The sequence below is a fragment of the Haemorhous mexicanus genome, chromosome 14 (assembly GCF_027477595.1).
Source record: "Haemorhous mexicanus isolate bHaeMex1 chromosome 14, bHaeMex1.pri, whole genome shotgun sequence".
NCBI classification, from domain to species: Eukaryota; Metazoa; Chordata; class Aves; order Passeriformes; family Fringillidae; genus Haemorhous; species Haemorhous mexicanus.
This window is the reverse complement of record NC_082354.1, coordinates 3,095,109-3,118,268: the sequence shown is the minus strand read 5'-3', so window position 1 is coordinate 3,118,268 and position 23,160 is coordinate 3,095,109. Positions and strand designations below refer to the sequence as shown.

At 42.1% G+C, this 23,160-nt stretch overlaps 1 protein-coding gene across 2 annotated transcripts in view; it reads right to left on the bottom strand.

Annotated features, from left to right (window-relative positions):
* Positions 1-1,287: 1,287 nt before the first annotated feature.
* Positions 1,288-23,160, bottom strand: part of LOC132333655 (ubiquitin carboxyl-terminal hydrolase 12-like) — a 29,034-nt gene continuing 7,161 nt past the window's right edge. The window contains exons 2-9 of one of the 2 annotated variants that reach the window (XM_059858947.1): positions 16,983-17,063; positions 13,305-13,378; positions 12,274-12,500; positions 11,007-11,083; positions 10,139-10,222; positions 9,315-9,512; positions 7,052-7,130; positions 1,288-3,602 (exon numbers count right to left, since the gene is read on the bottom strand). In XM_059858947.1, coding sequence (XP_059714930.1) covers positions 3,501-3,602; positions 7,052-7,130; positions 9,315-9,512; positions 10,139-10,222; positions 11,007-11,083; positions 12,274-12,500; positions 13,305-13,378; positions 16,983-17,008 — 867 coding nt within the window. In that variant the 5' untranslated portion in view covers positions 17,009-17,063 and the 3' untranslated portion in view covers positions 1,288-3,500. Of the gene's footprint in view, positions 3,603-7,051; positions 7,131-9,314; positions 9,513-10,138; positions 10,223-11,006; positions 11,084-12,273; positions 12,501-13,304; positions 13,519-16,982; positions 17,064-23,160 lie in introns of both variants that reach the window. The other variant, XM_059858946.1, reaches the window with a different exon arrangement.

Sequence of the window (23,160 nt, the reverse complement as noted above, 5' to 3'; positions counted from 1 at the left end):
CCACTGGCACTGCTCCATCTCTAACCCTCCCTACCCTGAGCTCTCCCTCCGGACACCCCATCCCGCCCGGATTGTGCCCTGGGGACAGCAGAGATGGCCCAGCCAGGCCGGGCCTTGCAGGAGCAGGAGGGAAGCAGAGCAGCAGCAGCCCCGAGGTGAACTAGTGAGAGCCGGCAGCATTTCACACGTCGGGAATTAATTACGTTTCAGGGATTGTTTCCTTTTGCTAAATGCCCCACAATAGGAAGGTCTGACTCGTCTCAGGGGCTTTTGTCAGTCCATTTTCTTTCTTGTACCACTCAAACAGGGTTTGTTTAAAGTATCTCCTAAACTGAGCTGGCACGGGGACTTCAAAAGCTCCTGCTGGTACCCAGAACGTGCTAAGCACCACCAGCAGGTCAGAGAGAACCTCTGTGCTGCACAGCCAAGGGCAGAGCATCCCCACAAATGTGGAATTTCAAGCAAAATATCATTTAATAGAGAAAAAATAACCATGGGATGGTCTCCACCCTCACTCCAGTATAGGTTCAGGAGAAGAGCTGCAGAGACCAACCCAGCTCCCAAATCCCAGCTCCATCAGTCCTGCCCTAGTGGCTCAAACCAGATCAAACCTCTTTGCTTTCAGCCCTTCTGGGTTTGGTTGTTTTCTCCCAGTTTCCAGCAAGTCCAACTCATGTTCACTGCAGTTAAAATTAGCTCACTTATTTATTTCCTGCTGAGGTGTGACCCAGCAGGACAAGGGCCAGAGAGCCTTTGGGATTTACAACGTGGTTTTACAGAGCAGCTGCCACCTTCCAATCTCCCCTGCTCCTACTGCATTGTATTCCCATCAATTCCTACTCACAGGACCCCATTTTCCCTGTGCTAAGGTGAACTGCAGTGAACCACAAAGAAATGAAAACCTGTCCTGCAATGAACCTCGACAGCTCCAAGCACAGGCTCCTGCTTTTGCCTTTAAATGTCTCTGCTCCAGATCAGTCAGATGATATTTGCAAGAAAGTCTCAGGGAGCACAACACAGGGGGAAGAGGGAGCAGAAATCCCAGGGAAAGGCAGCAGCAGAGCTCCAGGGGTGATGGGGGAAGGAGGAACAGAGGCCCTGGCTAACCTCTCCCTGCTGCACCAGCACAGCAGTTACAATCTCTGACACTGAATTATTCAGTTCTCCTGCTCTGACCCATTCCTGCACGGGTTATAGGGATGCAAACACGGCAGGATCAGCATCCTCAGCCAGCCAGCAGGCTGGGAGGAGTTAAGGAGTGAACTACAAGGAAAAACCTCTGGGTGCTGTGGGTTTGATCATAATGATCTTTATTGGAGACAGGTGGGGTTTATTTATTATACAGAAGTAATATCACACCATTCTCTTCCCATTTAATTCCTTTAGTCTCCTTATAAATCTGTAGCAAAAGTGCACTTTGAACAGTTTTTAATCTATAGTATATATCTTTCAATATTATCTCTCAGTCAGGTATTTTATTTGTAAAAAGGTATCACCAGATATACAAAATACATGTCTAGTGTACTACATTACTTTTTGTATTTACTGTTTAGATTATTTTTAACTCAGTGCTCTCTTTTTTTCTTTTCATTTTTTGCAAGACTCAGTGATGAGAGTCTTCACCAGGAGAGGACTCAAAGCTTGTGTGTGGAGAAGGGGAGAAGACTCTTAGCCAGGAACAATTGTCACACAACAGGAACAAGATGACAAGAACATTTGCTGCTGTTGAATGTGTCTCTTAAAATGACAGTACTCTGTATAATAAAAAAGAATTAAAAAACCCAATGTCCATATTTTATCTTCTGGAAGAGATGTGCCAGGAGAATGGAAGCTGTACCCAGCAGGAACACAATGGCAATGGTTCATTTGCATTTTGAAGGCAGGAGTTAATTGCTAACCTCACCTTTGTGGTCATGAGAGGAAGGAACAGACACAGGCAGCACGAGGAGCTGTGAGATGCTGCTTTCCTGAGGACAGTGTTTTGGTAAAATATTGAATATCCTGCACAAGCCACAGAATTGCATAAGTTAAAGATCCTCAAGAACAACAAGCACTGGGGACAGATGAGGGGCTGTGACAGCCACAGTGAGGACACACAGCTCAGGGACCCAGCAGAACACTCCTTCCCACAGGGAGGCTGGAGCCAGCTGTGACAGGCTTTGGCACAGCAACAGGACTTCTCCAAAAGAAACTTGCACAAGATTTTCTGAGATTTCTCACCAACTTCCTTAGTCTTTTCTTCCCAGTTATCCTTGAGATTAGAATACATACATATAACAGATAATTGCTTCATTTCAGCCTTCAGCAGACCAACCATTTCCCCTGGGAAGCAAGGCCTAGAGAAGTAAAACAATCAGAAGCATTTTAGGGGAAGGTTATAATTCCCAGATGGAGACAAACATCACCAACAATGGCTGCAACACTGACCAGGGAATGTCTGCTGGGTTGGCTGGATTTCCTTCTCACCTGTTCATTACCCTGAAGACTCAGAACTCCAGGATTAGTTCCCTAAACACCCCTTCCCTTGGCCAACCCTTCCCAACTGGTGCTGTTTCTGTGGATTAGCATAGATTCAAAATGCAACTTGCATCAGTTTGCTCGGAACTGAGTGAAATGTGGAACAGATCCTGCTTCAGAATGAGGGCACTTTTGGTTTATGCAACAGCTCCAAGAAAGGCTGGAATTCCCAACTTTTCTCCAGCAGAGATGGTCTTTGACAGGTCAGGGCTGCTCTGCTCCCCTGGAACCTGCAGCAATGGGGCCTGGAGGCAAAAGTGCTGCTTCCAAAGGAAAACGCACAGCAGGAGAGGCTGGATGTGGAGACAGTTCTCTGCCTTCTGCAGGAGAAACAGAACAGCACAAATAAGAGTACAAAAAGAAGCAGTGCTGTTAGTGTTCTCTAAACCCAAGAGAATGCAGAATGGGGAGATTTACAATGCTACAGAGAGAAGGGTTTGTCTGCTTTTTCTTTATAAAAATTACAGACTTGACATTTCCAATATGTCTTAGCTTTGTACTGCTTCTCAAGTCTGAGTCACCAAAAATATCCAGCAAGCAGCTGCTGCTCATATCCTAAAATATGCCTTCAGCTGACACTGAATATTGAAATCATTCTGCTAAAATACAGAAAAACGATGGCAGAAACCAAGGTATAGCCTCAGGCCAACTTTAAATGGTAAAAATCCTACAATGCTACTTTGAAATCTCTTCTTGAGTTCATGAACAAATAAGCAGCCGGGTTTCAAGTAGAGGTAACACAGATTTTGGAAGATAGCACGTAAAGAAAAAAAAAAAAGCCCAGAAAGAAAACTGGAACAAAAGCTCTTCTTGTTAGGGCAGTTCAGCACTAATCCTCCAAAGAGGGAGGAGGGAGCTCTCCCCTCCCCTGGGTCTGTCCTGGTCCTGCAGCACCACCGAGGAGCTGCTCTGCTGGCACAGACAGGGTCCACCTGGACAAAGCTTGATCCCTTTTTCCTTGTGTCCATCCTTCGTGTCTCTTGTCAGTCCCTGGACTGGTAGAAGAGGATATATCCAGACTCAGAGTTTTTGGAAATGTCTGATGTTAACCCATAGAATTCTTCAATGGCCTGGGCGTCAATTTTCTGAAAATTAATGGAAGTTTGAATTAGCTTCAATCACATCACCACCCTGAAAGCCTCTTCCCAGATAAACCATTATTCCCAGCTCTTGGAGGTGATCTGGAAAGCCAAGCAGTGCTGACATGGTGACCCTTCCACATCATTCAATCCAAAAAAACCTTTTTTTCCCCACTTAATTACTTACTGACTACTGAAAAAACCAGGAAATGATGAAATAATAAACTTCTCAGAAGGGGTGCAGTCCTAAGCTGGACTACAAAACAAGTGATCCATGAAAATGCACCCTTAAAGGACTGCATGACATTTTTATACTTGCTCTTCTCATCTGGTGGTACCTTGCCTGAGTATTTTATAAATTAATTGTTTTATAATTAAAAAAAAAAAAAAAACCAGTCACTAATCAGGCAAGGAGGTTTTTGTACAGATGTGCAGATTGAAAATCCAGCTAAAATAAGTCCAGATTTCAAAGTTATTGCGACCCTTTTAAGGAGAAAAGTCCTGCAAGTGCTTCATGAGCTCTGTGGGTCTCATCCAATTATGATCTTTGGTAATAAAAGAGCTTTTCTACCAAGCAAAGCCTTCTGGAGTATCATCACAAGGTTTGTGTCTTAAGAAAAATTATGATTTGCTGCACTAACAGAATTAAAATGTGCTTGCATTTCAAGCTGTGACCTCTGTGCAGTGAAGCTGCTTTGCTCTCATACTCCAAGCAGCAACTGGAGGGAATTTTAAATGGTTTTTAAAGATGTCCTGGTCCAGATCCTGAGCACAACTGGCTTCCCCCATCAGTGAGCTGGATCCTGCAGCCCAGAGACTGGAATAAAACATTCCCAGGCACCTGTGCTGCTCAGCACTCCACTGGGATGGAGTTTTTTAATCCCTTTAAGACTCTGGATCCACAGAAATGAGAGGATGAGGAGGAGATGAGCCTCAAGTTTCCTTTTATTCCCAAGGAATAAAGTCGAGGAAGCAAAGAAATGTTGCAAACACAAGAAGCTCTGGGTTGAACACCTGCCCTGCTCAGGAGGAGCAGAGACCAACCTGTGATTACACCTTAAAAGAAAGAAAAAAAAAAAAAAAAAAAGCTGCAGAACCCACTTGGAGAAGGTGAAATCTCTGCTCCCTGAGCAGATTTTGGCATCACCACGAGCTCAGCAGCACTGGCTTCTCCCTGTGGCTGGAAGCAGCCTTTTCCCAGCACAAGTAAAAGCAGATATGAGTTTTCAGAAGGTGCATCAACTGCAGAAATTCTCTCTTGAAGAATTTGTTAATAAATACCTTCTCTTAAAAAATCAGAGGGGGGAAAAAATCCCCCCAAACAGATTTTGTCTTTTCTCCATTCAAGGAGTGAGGGGAAGCTGAAGTCCCCTGCTGAGGCTGGTGCATTTTCACACCATTTATTAACATAATGTTACTACAGACTGTTAGAGGCACATTTGAACAGAAATCTAGTGAAAGAACACTCCTCAGCTCCTGCAGTATATTTAGCAGACAAGTCAAACATGTTTTATTTTAAGTGCCAGCTCACTTGCCATGCAATCAAGCCTATTTCCACTACTCATCCTGAATGCAACTCAAACATTTGATCCATATTAATTCATGCCTCAGATATTTTTAGTTTCAGCACAGCAAAACTGACTTCCTCCTTTAATCTCACTATGCACAGAAAACAGAGTGGAACTGAAAGGGGATTATATAGATTCTATTTTTCCCATTTTTATTGATCAGATACAGTTTAACCCAGTTGTAACTCTGGAGTAACAACCAGTGGATGGCTGCTACTCTAAAGCTACAACTCTCAAGATTCTGCAACCTCACCTGGCATTAAAAATGATGTGTTCTTATGAACTGAGATTTGCTCATTTCCAGACATCTATTCTGGCCCTCCAAGCCAAATGCAGCTCTGCAATCCCACTGCCAGCATTCAAATCCCTGAGGTATTTTTTAAGCAGAACCATTCTGTGCCTGCCCTCAGTGTGGAGAGCTCCATGGATGGAGGCTTCCAGGTACACTCTGGCACTGGGTGCATCCCCTGGCTGCTCTGGTGACAAGTGTCAAACTCAAATCAGCCCCAGATCATTGCCTCAGCTTTCTCAGCCCATTTTGCTTGGCTCAGGATCCCCCTTGGACTGAGCTGTCCCCTGGATTTGCTGTTTCCCCCATATGCTGCAGGATGTTTGGGGATCATCAATCTCCAATTTAATTGAGAGTTGGCCCTCCCATGAAATCCTAACAGACAAATAAATCTGCCTTCCCCACTGCTGACATTTAGTGGGTAATGAGGACAAACTCCTTCCTATTTTCAGTTTGGAGCTGTTCATTCACATCACTTGCCAAAAATGCAAGAAAGCTTTTTGTATTTCAGGGGGAAAAGGCTTTTCCTGGCTTTCAGCAGCAATATCTGTGAACAAGAGCTTTCCACCCACCTTTTCAAACCTGTTTTGCTAGGTGGCCACACCTAGAATTTAAACCCTCTTTGTTTTTACAGCACTTAAAAAAAATTCTATAAAAGATGAATTTGAAAACCAAAAGCAAGCCAGAATTAAAGATAGAAAAGCAACATAAAGGAAAAAAAATGTGGTTTTTTTCCCAGAAGAGAGGAACTACATGACAGCTCCTTGGATTTACTGCCCCATAAAAGGCAGCACACATTTAAAAGCCATTTTTGGCACATCTATGGAAGTGTCAACAGTGCTTGCAGATAAACAGAAATTTGGTTTTGCCCTAAAAGTGAAGATACAACAGAGAAACGACAGATAGAAAACAAATACAGAATAAAAGGATGGTTATTTTACATCTTTTAAAATGTGAAGTTCATCTCCTGGATGGAAAATACACAGAATACTTGCATTTTAAAATATTGGAGTGATCACTATTTCCAAATTAGGTGACACAATTCTGTACTTGGACTATGACAGAAACAGAGGAAAATGACCCCAAAAACACAAAAATGGGAAAAAGGGAACTGCTGATAGCCACACACACTGGGGAGCCACCCCTGATGCTCAAAGCCATGCAAAGATAAAATGGGGAATGTCCTACATTTTTATTTCAACACAAGCATGGATTTTGCTACTTAGACCCTTAATCAGGCCTTGACCACAGGACCTCCAAGACAAACAAAGCATTTTCATCTTTACAAAAAGCAGCTGTGCTGTGGCATTTGCTCTACTGTCTCTATTTGCTCAATAATTAAGTGAAATCCATGGATGTATAAATATTGTGGATATCAGCCTTTACAGATATGTTGGCAGAAAAAGAAAAAATTGCTTGAGCTGTTTCCACATCATCACTAAGAATAATTATTTCTACAATTTGTTGCTGAAAAGTGACCCAAAAAAAGTGAGAAGCTCTTCAGTGCAGCAACAAAATGCAAGTCAGCAATGGAGAGGAGCCTAAAAATGGGCTGCAATGAGAGTTTTGGGGTGTTTTGTTGTTTTTCTGTTACCCACCTCTACAATGTCATCATCAAAGAGCAGCCAGAAGCCGTGGCTCTTCACGATGGTGATGTAATGCCCACGGTTGGGGCCACTGCAGGAAAAGGAATTGCAGATTTATTAGCCAGGAGCCAAAATCACCTCTGCTCTCCCAGCTCCACTTCCCAGCTTTTCTCTGGGAAGGCTTTTTGATTTTTGTCAAACTGTTTCAATTAAAATGTTGTTGTTGTTGGCTGTTTGAAAATACAAAACCACACGATGCTGTAAATATTTCATATCATCATTCATAGATTTTAAAACCCAAAATTAAAAATATTTCAATCTCTGCTGTGTTGCATTCACCACTGCTGAGTATTTTGACCACTGTGAAGTTTTGATTTAAATCAGCTCTGAAATATTTTATTTCACAGCAGGAATTCCTTTTAGTTCTCAGTGTGCTTTAACCTGAGCACAGCCAGACCTTCTGGGAGAGCTCTTTCCACTTTTCTGGTGGAAGTTTCCAATTCACAGAATGGAATTCCTTTGTTTAGGGCAACTACATAAAACTAAATTTAAACCTAATTTAAATTTAAACCAAAGTAAAACCCTACATGCAAAATATTTCAAACAAGTTCTTAGAACTCAAAATATTCAGAAAATCTCATTTATCTCAGGCCTTTGGTAAATTCCTGGTAAAAACTGAGAGCAGGTGAGTTACAGGAATCCTAAAAGCCCCACATAGGATAAAAGGTTTGAGGAAGAAAAGGAAAACCATTTCATAATCTGAATTATTAATCACCATTATCCAAACATGTAAGTGTAGGCACAGGTGTGGCAAATAAAAACTACACAAGAAAATGCATTGCATGAGATCCTAAAATGATAGAAATTATATATAACTACAACTGCACCACAACAAAAATCTTCCAGAATTATATTAAGTTTATTTACACGAAATCTATGCATTTCTAGCATTTTTCTCCTCACAAAAATATTTCAAATTTTCATATTTTCAAATTTGAAATATTTCCAAATATTTCATATTTATGAGCTGTTACAACTGGTTACTTTAAAACTCACACCTCCTGAAGGCAGTTAGAAATATTTTTTCCCTTCCATGAGAGCTTTTTTCCTAAAATGCTTACATTTTTTTTTCCTCTTTGCTTTTAAAACCAGAACTGAAGCTGCTAAAACTAAAATTTAATTAAGAAAATAAGGATATTTTAGAAATCCAGCAGTGCACAGCTTATTCCACATGATGGCACCAGCTTCTAAAGAAACTTCAAGGGTTTAGGCAGCAGCAAGATGAAAAACATAATTTAATTCTATTTCAGTAGGTGCTTTTCCAAGATTTCTTTTTCTTCCATTTAGATTTCCAGGAAAGCAGGATTAGGGCTGGGGGTTTTTGTTATTTTGGGTTTTTTAATGATTGCTCTTTGCTACAGCTCAAAGAAAGAACTTGTCTGATGTGCCACCATGCTGATGACACAAATTACACAAAATGACAAATCTGAGCCTGTAAAGTAAAATTTTAAATAGTAAAATATTGGAACCCTGGATGCTGAGGATTTTTAACTTTCTGTGCTGAAAGGCACAGACCCACAAGAGAACACTGCATTCTCCACTGAGGCCGTGGAGAAAGTCTCCAAAATTGATTGAAAGCCCTGGGATTGTTGGTTAGAAGTGTGTAATGTGACAGAGTGGAAAACTCAGAGTTTGGGATTTTAGAATATAGAAATAAATATGAAGCAAGATGGAGGTTTCAGGGTGGAGGCAGGCTGTTCTTCTTTACCTTCTTCTTCCTCCTTCTCCATGGGTTTGGGTGATGTTTTGTAATGGGTCAGAAAAGTCCTCACTGAGGGCTCTGTGGGATCAGCTATTGGGTTAAAAGGGAAAATAATCCAGGTGTCCTTTCTTAATTGTTTAGTTTAGTCTTAAAAGACCTTGTAACAAGAGATAGTGAGCCATTTTGTGCCTTCTAATGAAAGGCTGCAGAACTGGTGGTTGTGAGGCTGTTTCACTGATAAAAAATGATAAACACCTGGGTCCCAACATGAACTACCTCCTCAAGTGCCTTCAATCCAGACCCAGAGAAAGCGACAGTAAAAAATTTAAAGTAAAATTTAAAACAGCAAAAAAACCTAGTAAAAAAACACAGACATTTTTTAAAAAACTCAAAACACTTCCAGCCAAGCAGCTCTGCCAGCACTCCTGCATTACCAAGCAACGTTATAAAACAGCAGAGGGATGAGAGATTCCCTCAGAATTCCAAGGAGAGGCAGGGGATGTGCAGAGGTACCTGCCACAGTGCACCACCACGGCCACCAGGTCGTACATCCTGTCGGGGTTGGTGGCATCCCCCGAGGTGTTGAAGAGCCTCAGCTCCAGGGGGAACACCACCCTGTAGGACAGCTTGGTGTAGCGGTGCAGCTGGTCCATGTACTTGAACCTCTTCAAGTGCAGAGCCAGGATCATGGGCAGCTTCTTCACCCTCATCCTGGAGCACAGAAATGTGGGAGATAAAGGGTAAGGATTAGCAAACCACTCCAGACAAAGATTTGCTCAAGAATGGCTTCCTTAGGAGGAAGCGCCATAAAATGAATCCCTTATAATCCTAAATATTGATAGTATTAAAAAATCTTTTTTTTTCTCTCTCTTAGTGAGAACAGGCAATATTTATTCCAAATTATTAACAGCACAAGTGACATCTGAATGCAAAACAACTGCAGGAAAACATCAATTTTTCACCCATCAGTGGGAAGAAAGAGCTGGAATAAATCTGTGTTGCTGCTCTGGCTGTGACCAAGTCTGAGGGGAGAAATAAGATTTTTTGTACCCAGTGCTCCCAGACAAAACAGATGGGATGTTTTCCAGTGGCTTTAAGCTGATTAATGCTAACTGGGGAAAATGTGGATGTCTGGAAATAGCAGATAGAAAACTCTTCTGGGAAAATCACAGAATGAATCTCCTTGTGATGAGGCTGCCATGAAGTTACTTGGTCTCTCCACTTCTCCTTCACCACAGACCTAGACAACCTCACCTTTTCTTTGCTGAATTCACCAGGTGTATTTGCCCAGAAATTTAAAGAGGACATCTCCCTCAGCCTGAATGTTTGGCCCTTACCTCTTCTGTGCCTCCTGTTTGCTGCGGCACTGCTCACAATAGTATTTGTATTCACTGCATAGAGTTTCAGTGTTACTAAATCCCCTGTGGAAATCAGAGAGTGGCATAAGCAGGGATATTCTAGAGCATCCAGGCTGAAAATGCTGAAAAAAACCCCCAAACAACACACAGAGGATGAAGCTCCTTTCATTCATGGTGCTCCCCCAGCCATTTGATGTGTATTTGTCTCATTCCTGGGGTGTTCAGCTGGAAAAATCTGGAATTTGCACTATTAACTGCCTATTTTCTGGCTAGGAAAGGTAATAAACAGCAAGAAGGTGAGCTTTGTTTCCATCAGTAGCCATTCCATGTTTTCTTTAGTGGCAGAAATTAAATGTTCACATCTCCAGCCATTAAATAGCAAAGTCTGGATGATCCTTCAGCTCCCAGCAATTAGAGATCCATTATCAGCTATTAAATAGCCAGATGCTGGATGCAAATTAAATATCCAAGCAGCTGATAAGCCTTGGATCCAGCAGACAAACACATGGAGCAAATGTCTACCAGGAAAAACCAAAGTGACCCTTAACATCAGGGCCAGGCAACTGAAGTTCAATAAGAATACGAAAATAATCAGGAATTTATTGTGAAAGCAAACACTGCATGTTTATTTTTGATAAAGCCTGGCTGTGTGATGTGACAAATTCAAATCTCCATAAAAGAAAGTGAAAATCAATCTTATCTACCACTAGTACTCAAATCCACTAAGAACTCTTCCAAAACTCACAATATTTTACCTCATGTCAAAGCCTACAGAGAATAACTAATCCAGGCTCTTTCCTTCTGACCAGGGCAGGTATTTTTTCCATTCCCAAAGAATTCTGTTTACCTTAGACAATGTGTAATTGATGTATTTTGTTCCACATCAACCGAGAGGTCCAGAAAGTCCTCATCTTTGCTACTAACCTTGAAAACAAAAGTAATAAGAAGAGATATTTGGTAACAATTTAGAGCTGAGAGATTTCTTTTATCCAATTCTGGAGTGGTGCAATGTGATTAAAAATAAATGTACACGCACACAAAGAGGCTTTTTCTTGAGGTAAACTACAAGTGATTAAATAATCTGGTGTGGTGTTAAAATCTGTAGAGGAGCATTAAAAAAGAAGTAACAACAAAACAAAGCCAAAAACCCATAGAAAAAAGCACAAAAACCCAAACACTTCCTCATGAAACATCTCTCCCCCTCGAGACTTCCAGGCACTTGTGATTATTTCACTGGCAAACCCAGGTTTTAACCACCCAGAGCTCTCACTGGAGAGGTTTTAACCACATGCCATTTTCTCTGCAGCCTGCTGCAGCCTTCTCCTGCATTTCAGGGTGTAACAGTCAATACTCAGAGGCAAGACAGAAACAGGCAGATGGCTCCTCAATTAAATGGGTTAGCAGGGAGGAAAGCCATCTTTCCATTTGTGGAACAGCCACATTTCATTGCAAAAACCTTGAGACAATCCTATTAATGTCATTTTTAGAGCTTCTCCTCACCACATAGCCATAACTTTAGATTTTAAATGCCAAGAGCACTCTTTTCTGTTGTAATCACTTCTTGGGTTTTTTATTTCTCTCCCCATCTGGGTTTTCTTTTTTTTTTTTAGCACTATTAAATCAGAGCATATGACAAACTACAAATCCCTGGTCTGAAGGTGCTGTGGTTCTAATTCTAGACTTCATGCCACTTTTTTCTGCAGTCAAACAGAGTGGCCAAGGACCAGCACCAAGCACAGAATTCCAGTTCAAGCAACTCAGTTCATGCCAGAGTTAAATTAAGAGCAACTCTCATGTAGGAACACAACATAAACTGTCAATCACCGACACAGGGAATAACATGGAGACAAAAAGGCAGCTTGGGTCAGCCAGGTGCAGCTGCCTCGATGGAAACAGGGAGGAGAAACAGGGAAAACACTGGGCTTTTTCTGGGCAACATACCTTAATGAGCACTGGTTTGAACATAGAGTCCTAAAATAGGATATGCTCCATATTTTAATAGAGACAGTGCAATTTCATCTACCCTAATGAATGAGAAAGGGTGCTCAGTGTTAGGGAAACCAATCCAGAAGCTGGGAGAAAGCTAAGGAGGAGTGGTTTGGTGGTGCACGTACAGCCTCACAGTTAAGACATCTGGTTTCATTGGTTAGTGTTCCTTGGAAGATTTCATGGACCCACGTCAGATCAGGCTTGTCTCCTTCTTCACTCTCAATGCTGCCATTCTGGAGCTTCCCATTCTGCTTCTCCTGCTTCTTCTCCTCTTGCAGTAAGTCAGCAATAGTGTTCAGTAGGTAGTTCAGGAATTCGTGTGCATCCTGCTGCATGTAATTATCAAATAATTCTGGAAAGGGAGACAGGGAGGAGAATGAACAACTACAGACACTTCCCACCACCAGCACACTGTGGTTTCTTCCCTTCCCTCCTCTCCCCTGTTTCACAGCTCTGGTGGCACTGGTGAGTTTGGGAAGAATTGCACTTTGTTGTTCTCTCAATGATTATCCTCAGGCTGCCAGAAACACACAGCTGAAAAACACCATTAAGGAAACTTCATTTGGCCATTTCTCAGAACTGAAGAAAACCATGATTGGTGTGGGGCTTTTTGTAATTTGTTTTCTTCTTTTCTTTGGAAAGGGAGAGAAATAAAGAAATTCAGATGTGTTGCCTTGGGCCCCTGGTTCATTAAATTCAGCACCAAGGGGCAAAAATCCCCTACTGGAAGCTTGTTATCTTTTCAAGTTCAGGCAGAGGAGATAGCAACAGGCAGAAATCTCCTCACCAAACAGCCCTGGGAAATTACCACCGGTTCTGATCCTGAGGAATTCATCCTGCCACAAAGGCAAGGCAATAGGCTGTGAGTGGCTGGTCTCCTGTGAGAGCTCATGAGAGCCTGGAGCAAGGACCTGCAGTGTACTTTGTTCCTCCAGGGAACACCATGCCAGCGTGGAATATCTGGACATGTGCATGTCCAGAAACACAGACACTGAGATAAGGACAACTCACAGGACAAGCACACAGGTGGTGAACTTCCCACCACAAAAATCTCCAAGAAACCTGTTAAAACTTGACAATTCAGACTCCAAAAGAAACCCTAATTTAACATTTTACATCCTTAAAAACGCATTTCAAAAATAATTTCTTCATTTACCATTTTCCTTCCTCAAGCGGGAAATAAATTTCTTGGGTGGGATGACTCCCACCTTCTTCTTTTGTGTGGCAATACTGTTGAAGAGATCAGAGAGGCAGGTCAGGAGGCTTTCCTTCTTTCGAGGCTGCACCTTGTATGCCAAAACCTTTTCCCGAAAGGGCCGACAGAAATACAGGGCCTGCAAGACTGAGTTGCAGTAGCAGGTGTTGCCAAACTGGTCAAAAAACAGAACACAGGGAAAACAAAGGGCTTTGCATTAGGGCTGCCAAAAAGGAATGACAGGAAGAGTTCATCAAGAATGTCACACAGTGAAACTGGAGGAGACATCTGGCAGAGGTCATTTACTGGGGAGATACTGCTTGGAATGAGGGGGGAAGAAACACTGGTTGGGATGGGGGGGAACACTGCTTGTGAGATGGGGGAAACACTGGTTGGGATGGGGGGAAATACTGGTTGGGATGGAGAGGAAACACTGCTTGGGATGGGGGGGGAAGAAATACTGGTTGGGATGGGGGGGAAACACTGCTTGTGAGATGGGGGAAACACTGGTTGGGATGGGGGGAGATACTGGTTGGGATGGGGGAAATACTGCTTGGGATGGAGAGGAAACACTGCTTGGGATGGGGAGGGAAACACTGCCTGGGATGGGGGGGGAAACACTGCTTGGGATGGGGGGGGAAACACTGCTTGGGATGGGGGGGGAAACACTGCTTGGGATGGGGGGGGAAACACTGCTTGGGATGGGGGGGGAAACACTGCTTGGGATGGGGGGAATGGAGGGAAACACTGCTTGGACTGGGGGAAACTGCTTGGAGTAAGGGGAAACACTGGTTGGGATAGGCAAAACACTGGTTGGAATGGGGGGAAACATTGCTTGGAATGGGGGGGAAACACTGGTTAGAATGGGGGGGAAACACTGCTTGGAATGGGGGGAAACACTGGTTAGAATGGGGGGGAAACACTGGTTAGAATGGGGGGGAAACACTGCTTGGAATGGGGGGGAAACACTGCTTGGAATGGGGGGAACACTGGTTGGAATGGGGGGGAAACACTGCTTGGAATCGGGGGAAACACTGGCTGGAATGGGGGGGAAACACTGCTTGGAATGGGGGGAAAGGCTGAGCCTTGTGACAGGAAGGGAAGAGAAAGGAGACAACACTCACAGGACACTGGGAATACACAGAAAAAGTAATTAAGAGTTCAGCAATGAATCAAAATTTGTAGAGACACAGCACAACTAATCATCCTGAGAAGGGAGAGGCAGCAAGGACACTAAATAAATAAATAATGAATTCCACAGAATATTTTAAGTTAAGTTGGGAGGGACCCCCGAGGATCACTGAGTCCAACTCTAAAGTGAACAACCCATACAGGGATCAAACCCACAGCCTTGGCATTACCAGCATCCTGCTCTGACCAACTGAGCCATTGCCAGGGGCAAAAATTATTATAAATTAACAATAAAAAAAATATTTCCTGCTTATAACAGAATGTTTTGAGCAGCACATGATGCAGGGCCAGGCCCAGAGCAGCTGGTTTGCATCTGGCCTGTGTGCAGACAGTGTCAGGCACAGATAAGGCCTTGCAGAGGCTGCTCCCCCTGGCTGAGCAAGGAGGACACCAGGATATCAGCTTATCACCCACAACCACATACCATGGCTTCAGAGCTGCTGCTCTGCAATCTACTGTGCTGCTGCTTCAAAAAAGGGACACAAATTCTGAGCTTTCAGTCCCCAGATATTCTGGTAATGAGGTTCTGCACCCCAAGGGTAACATATTTTAAATAAACCAAAAAAGCATAAAAACCTGTCTGCAGAGAAGACTGGTTTTGGGTGATACACTGAGACATGGCCACTGTTCCCCCAAATTTGGTGTGGTTACTGCAGCAGAATGGTTTCAAGGTAATAATCATTTTGACTGGAACAGAAAATGAACAGCTTCATTCGTACAGCTCAAAAGGTCAGAGATTATAGCTACAGTAACACTGATTTACAGCACATGCAAACAATAGGGAACAACAGTTAAAACTTATTGAAATGAGGAAAATATATATGGAAACTAAACAAACACATGAATTAGGAGAGGGAATCACTCACATGCTTGTTAGTGACCTAGAAAAACAAAGAATCATTCATGCTAAATAAATCTGCACACAACACAAAACAGGCATCCTAAGTTTGAAAGCTTATTTGAAGATAGGAGCTTCTTAAAATGAAAATTGAGATGAAATTCTGGAATGACACCATTGTTCCATCCCTCTTGGGCTTTAGTAAATATAAACTATTTTAACAGTTTCCCACATATTCTGCAGGGGCTTTAGACACAGTTTAACAGAGTCAGGTTGCTTTAGCTCACTGATCCAAAAATTAAATAACTATTCAACCCAAAGTTTTGGCCTCCATTGCCCACGAGTTCAACACCTGATTGTATCTGCAGTGCAAATCACACATTTAAGAGCACTGATGCTGAAGCCATGAAACTGCCCTCTTTAAAATGCTCCAATTAATTCCAAATCATGAAAGAACCAAAAATAACTTCAGAAAAAGCTCAGCAGAACAACAGTGTGAAAATACCACCCTCAAGAAACCAGTTGCAAGAAACGAAGCACAACAGGAACAGTGTTAGTCATGTTTTGTCCTTCAAAATAGAGAATGGATGGGGTTCTAATAATTCTGGTTATTTTTAGGATGCTGTTTTCCCTCCTCACACCATTCAGTGCTTTGCTATTTCTGTTACAATTCCATTTTTGCCATTATGGTGCAAACCTCAGCAGCTTTGGAATGGCCACCGACACCCCACGTAGGGAACAGAATTCTGGGTGTTTGGATAGCTGGGTGTCTGAAACATAAACTGCTAGAAACCCACACAAAGTCAATTAACTGGGTCTCTAATGAGCTCAATAAATACTGTTTAGTTGGCCTTACTTGGTGTGTGAAGACATGGAGCATCTCCCAGCTCTCAACACAACTCTGACGAGCAGAGCACAGGAATAATTGTTTCTAGAGAGTTCTGCCAAAATTGCATTTTCCCATCATGAACAGGATGCCACAGAACCACTGCTGCTCTGAACTCAGCAGGATCAACATCCTCTGCACAGCTAATGCTGGCAGAGAGCTCTGCTGCCCCACAGCTCCCAGCCCACACCCACACAAACTGCAAAAATCCAGCTTTTTGGAGGGTTCATGGCTACACCAAAAATCCAGAAGGACTATTACGACATGAAGGAATTATCCACCCAGTCCATGTCATTCATCTCCTGCACAAAACTTCCACTCCTCCCACGACAGGGGTGTTTTTAGAACTAAAAAGTAACACATTTTAATTTTAAAGCCTCCCCTGCACTGCAGCATCAGTGGAAAATCTTCTCTGGAACAGCATATGAACAATGGACACACTTCATTATTTCCAAATTTCCAGCTAAATATTAAAATCTTAGAATTAAAAATGTACTGGAGGAGGAAGAGTTCTTTCAGGGACTTGACAAGAAATACATTTATTTTTCTGTGTTTCAGATGAAATGCTAACTTGGTTAATAAGCACACTGCAGGATGTGGTGTCTGTGCTCAGTCCCACTCCAAGTGAGAAGTCTCATCAATCAAGTTCTCAGAGAATCTTGCTAAGCTCCAAATTAGGATGTGAAGTAAAACCCAGCATTTTAAGCATAGAAAATTCACTTACATTGACCAAGCCAAAATAATGCTCATTCACAGGGAACTGCTCAGGACCAATCTCTTTCTCCAAAGCAGAGGCATTGGCGCCCTACAAAAAACAATATTTAGGTTAGAGAAAATAGAAATTTCCTAAAAAACCCCAAAGCTTAGGAAACAATTTACTTCCATTGAAAAGTCAGTATTTTGTCAAAATTAAATGAATGTGATGCTTTATTATTAAAAATGTACCAAGGTGTCATTTAAAATCTCAACTCCCTCAGCCAAAATTAGTAATCTGATCTAACAGAAGGGTTTTCTACATTTGAGTTTCTTTGGAAATTACCACAATTAACTGTTCTCACTTCAAACACCAGGCTGGCAACAGTGATCTAGAAACAGCAACTTAATTTAGTCAAGAATGCATTGTACAAATAAAGAAACTGATCCTGTCTTTTTCTAGCTTTATTTTGCAAAATACTATGGACAAGTGAAGAATGGAAGGAAGAGTTTTATCACAGATCACCTGGAAGTGCTTTGGCTTGGCTACCTTTAATTTCAAGGTGATGTATGAAGCTCACAGTGCATTTTGACACATCTGAAAACCACCACTGCTCTCATTTGGCACATAAAGCAATAACTAAAGCATTCCAATGTTTTATTTTGAATTTTAACTTGGTTCACTTCATATTCAAAGTGGTTTCTTCATCTCTTTCCATTTTCAATCCACCAGCCCCTTATGGATGGGAATATCTGGGCTTGCTTCCTTCCCTCATTCCTCTCCACCTTGTTCTTTAATGCTTCTTGCTGGTGCCCCAACGTTCCTGAGCTCCTTTGTGCAAAATCCAAACACTTTGGACTCTTAATTCTGTTTTAAATGCCCAAGTGACTCCAACTGTAACCTTGCCCAAACAGAAATTCTCCTGTACAGATGAGCCACCTTCAGACACCTCAGAAAAACATTAAACCAAACATTACAGTCCAGCACAACTCAATTTATTTATTCCCCTGAAGCTATCAATGCTTTTCAATTGCTGAGCAAACATTTCCATCAACTCCCTATTAATACAAACCACAAGTAGACTGTATGGACAGTTCCATCCAGATTGTTTTTAACAGAGAAATAACTAAAAATTTCCTAAAAAACAGGAGAGAAATCAAGAAACAATCTGGTTTAACAGCTGTAGTTGGATATCCCACATCAGTTTTACATTTCTGAGTTACATTTCTCAAAGCAGATAAAACGAGGCAGGCTCAGAACTGGGTACTCCAAACCCCACAAAACACTCACAGGGTGCTGACAGATTTACAAGCAGAGCTCTGTTCAAGCAGCAATTACACACAACATTTCTGAGGCATCAGTGCCAGTTCAGGCAGCTCCTTTCATTTGTTTCCTTGCAGCCACTCCCTGCTTAAAAGGAGCTCGTCTTCCTCCAATATCTCCCCTCAATACCAAACCTAAATCAAACCTAAAATAAAAGGAGAACCATCAGCAAGGAGGATTTGCTGGCAGGGGTCTCTCCTGGGCTGCCTCAGCTCTCCACTTCCACTGCTCTGACCCACGCTGCCTTTGGGAAATGCTCTAACTGGAGATGAGCACCAAACTCATGGAAATGCACAGGAGGGGAAAATTCCGGAATTTTCAGCCTGGAAATCAGAACTGGCTCCTGCTGAGGTTGTTTTGCTCTTCCATGCTGCATGTTTGGAGACTAGGAAAGGAGGATTTGTAAATCCTGAGAGCTTGTGAAGTTCAGTTTCAATTTCTCTGGAGTTTCGTCACCCCCTCCATGATCTCAGTATTTTATTAGGGAAACACTGGAGAAAAGCCCATTAAAGGAGGTACCAAACCTCCAAAACCAGTGAAACCTGACAGCCCAAATGCTCCAGCAGGAAAGCAACACATAGAATAAATATCTGAACAAATCAATAGAACCATAAGAACTGCAATTTTGAATAAAGCTATGCTATAAAGAATTGAATAACCTGCCATGAACCAGGGTTGTCAACCAAGCCACCAACCTGTATCCATTTAACCTGACAGGTCCCAGGTGAGTTTTTTTCCAAGGGTTTCCTTGTATTTATTGACCAAACTTTATAAACTTGGGTAAATTAACTGCAGAGGCAGATTGAAAAATTAAGGTTTCCTTAATATATTACATTATATTTAATGTATTATTTACAACTGAAGTGGTAGATGTCTCATCCCTGGAAGTGTTCAAGGCCAGGCTGGAGCAACCTGGGATAGTGGAAGGTATCCCTGCCCATGGAATGGGATGAGCTTTAAGGTCCCTTCCAACCCAAATCATTCTGGGATTCTGTGATGATTCTAAAGTTTCTTGCCAGAGAGTATTTTAAATAAATCATAAAATCATAAAAATACCAAAACAGAACTCAAAGCGCTTGTGGGAGGAATAAAAAAAAATCAGAGATGAATCATAAATAGTTCTGAAGATGCAAACTTGCAAATTGAATAATGAAAAAAGTTCTAGGAAATGCAATGCCCCAGTGTTCATGGAAAAAGAACTCCCTTGCAGAAGCACAGATGATTCACCCCAGAGTCAATGTCCAGGAGAGCTGCACTGAACAGGGATGTGGGGGAAAATCCACTTTATGGGGAGGGCACCACTTGGCCTCAGTCACGTTTTGGGGTAAGGTCCAGACCTGCAGGCAAAGTCCAGCTCCTCCCAACCAGGGATCTCTGCAACTCAATTAACAATTAGCCAATTAACCCAGTGCAGCTGAAACCTGGTCCAGCCTGAGCCCTGTCCTGCTGCAATGAGGCTTTGCTGTCACACTGACAGGTGTCACATCCATTTGCCCACCCCAGCTAAAAGATTTTTCCATCTGCCACAGATCACAGAAATAATTCCTCACGAGAAACAATCCACACTTCATCATTTTGGAAATACAAAAGTCACATTTTAGTCTAGAATTAAAAAGCTAACCAAAGGGGTAAGTGTACATAATATGAAAATTTATTTTGTTATTTGGGGAATTAATTAAATCCTCCTCTTTGAGGTGCCACAGCCAAAGTGTTCTGCATCTTGTGGTACTTTGCACACCTAAAACCATCAGAAAATCAATACTATGTCACATATTGTGGAACAACAAGATGTGACATGAAAAAAATCCTTCATCCATAGCAATTGAGCTTGCTTGGCAGAAAACAGCTAAACAAAACCACTAAAAACTAAAATACAGCTGAATATAAAGATAATGACTTCTCACTGCTAGTGCAAGGCAAATAAATGAATGTTTTAACAAGCCCAGAGTACATCCCTGACTTCTGGGAGGTGCAAGGAAATGCTCTCCAGGAGCTGCTCTGCTTCAGGATCACCAAACTCAGCTCTGTGAGCAGGAATAAACCCAGATTTCTCCAACACACAATTACCCCAGAAGGAAAACTTCTCCTCACTTAAGCACGTGGCAATAGTGATTGACTTACATAATGAGACGTGAGTTTAGTGTTCCACAGAGGTGGGGAAGGTGACAAGGGAAGTTTCAGCACTTGTAAGCAGAATTTTCCATTTTCTGGAAATTCCTGGGACTTCAAGTGTTGTCTCAGAGCTCTCCTTTTCTGCTCACAGCCCACTCACAGAACTGGCTGTGCTTCCACAGCTCTGGAATTATCAGTCAAACAGGAAAATGAAAAACTGCCTGGCCTATCTCAACTATCACCACCTCAGCAGGAATACACACAGCTAAAAATGGCCAGAAAAACCCCCAAAGAACAACAATAAAATATTTCCTGTCACAGCTGCAGTCATTTCACTTTATGCATATCAGCTAATTTAAAGAAGGCTCTATCCAAGAACATTCCACGTCTGAAAAGACAAAGAATACCCTTTAAAAAATCTAATATACCAAATATTGAAGTACCAAACAACAGCACAGGGAATTGCTAATATTCAAGTTTTCCTCACTTTTTCATACCAACACAGTGAGGGACATCACACCAATATCCTGATTTAAAAAGGTAAGAAGAGGCTGGATGTGGCACTCAGTGCTCTGGGCTGGTGACAAGGTGGGGATTGTCATGGTGGACTTGATGATCCTGGAAGTCTTTTCCAACCTAAATGACTCTGGGATTCTATTCCATGCTTAGAGCTGCATGAGATATAGAGAAAAGAGCATTGGGGTAAACTAATATCCACCCAGGGAACACCCAAGGCAAGTTCTGTTGAATTTTTTAAAGAAAAGGGATGTGAAAGGAGCAGTTTCAAACCCACTTACCTGAGGGAGCTGTCTAACCAAGCCATACTGAGGCAGTGATCCCACAGTATTCCTGAAATTTTAACTGAAAAACCCATCAAAACCAGAAGAGAGATCTATCAACTCTTCCAGCTTGTAAGCTCTGAGTGATTTTTGCTCACTAGAGAAGTCTTCAAGATTTATTTCCAGTTCAATGCACCATGCAAGTGGAATAAATAGTATCAGACTTTTGTTTCTTAGCCACTGCATCACCAAAAGGAGATCATAGAGAAGGATAATTAGGCATTACTGCCTCTTCTTAGCAAAAAAACCACCCTATTCCTGCAAAGAAATTGAGTATTTTGCATAGCCTAGATTTAATTGATTTCAGAAACTGGAATTGTATCAAACAAGAGGGGCTTCACTACTTGGTGACCTTAAACTTACTGGATTTGTAATTATTCTTACAGACAAAAGCTCCTAGTTTGCATTCACTTATCTGGCAGGAATCAGAGGAGTGCTCAGTTCTGTCTGCAGTATGTTTAATTTGCTTTATGGCAGAAATTGCAGTCAGGCTCTGAGTTGAAGAGTTTTGGTGAGGCTGTGGATGAATAAAAGCTGGGAGTGATTATGAACAATCCCACAGCTCAGAAAAGGAGCTGCTGTCAGCTGAGAATTCCACATTTACAGCATCCTCGTGGCTCCTGCTTCAAGTTACAACCTCTCTCCTTCCCAGCAATATGAGTTTTACTGAGTTTCAGTGAAATCCTGATCCACCACAAACCCTGGCTGACAATTAGTGCACTGTTATTACAGACTACCCATTTTTTCACCCTGAATTCACACTTCCCCTGTTGGCTGGAATCCCCATTTCCATTCCCAAATATCTGCGTTCTGTGCTCTGGAGGTAACTCTGCCCATGTGGGGATGGTTAGAAAAGCAGAAGAAGGGAGTGAGGAGACCTGAGCATGGAGCAGCTGCTGCTGCAGCTCCAGGGAAAAAAGGACCAGAATTAGCACAACTCTGGGGCAGGACCCTCACTGCTATTTTCAGCTCTTGCCAAAATAATCAGGTCAGTGCTGTGCTGCTGCTCAGCAAACAGTGAGCTGGAAAATGAGGGAAAAACCCACAAAGCAGGGAAGGAGTCAGGAGTGGGGAGATCCCAGTGCCCTCAGAGTTCGTGGCATTCACCCCTGACAAGTTCTGAGAGGCTCTAATTACACAGGTTTTGAATTGCCAGTGGGTTTAGAGCCATTCCATACCCACCACTGGCTCAAAGTAATGACCACAAATACTCCAGATTTCTCTGGTGTCAGTAACAGACACAGAAATTCAGAAAGACTTGTCAAACAAATGCCTCATGAGGTTTTCATCGATGGTTTTTAACAGGGGTGCAGCAGCTGCCTAAAGTATGAGGGAATTAACTGAAATGGTGCAGTCCTTCCAATCTTTTCAAAAATACAACTACAAACTCACAGTTTGGTCTTTTTTCAAAATTAATCCTACCAAAATCTACAAGAAGTCAACTTAAATTTATATTTTGTTGTTAAAGTCTGCTGTGCTTATTTTGGGCACTCCACTACTTTAGATGGACACACATAAATATACACACCCCATCAGATGCTCCATTTACAGTTCATCTGTGGACACTTGCAGATTGTCAGAAGAGAACTCTCAGAATCTGGATGCGTGTCCCAAAATTTCAGAAAATTTCTATTTGTTTACTGTATCCTGTTGAAACTGTAGTTCTCCATGCTTGCCTCCACCCTTCAGCTGCTTCAGGCCTAAAACACACCCAAGACTAATCAATTCCATTAGCTCACTTTTAACAATCAGTTAATTTAAAGCCCTCTCCATACAGCCCATGCAAATTGGAATATTCAGCCTTTCTTTAAGGATAACTATTATTTTACTATTACTATTATTTTAGCTCAGTTCAAAATATTAATTTCAAATTACCTGATTTTTATGCATTTCTCTCTTTGCAATGAATCTAATTCAGTTCAAGTGAAGGAATT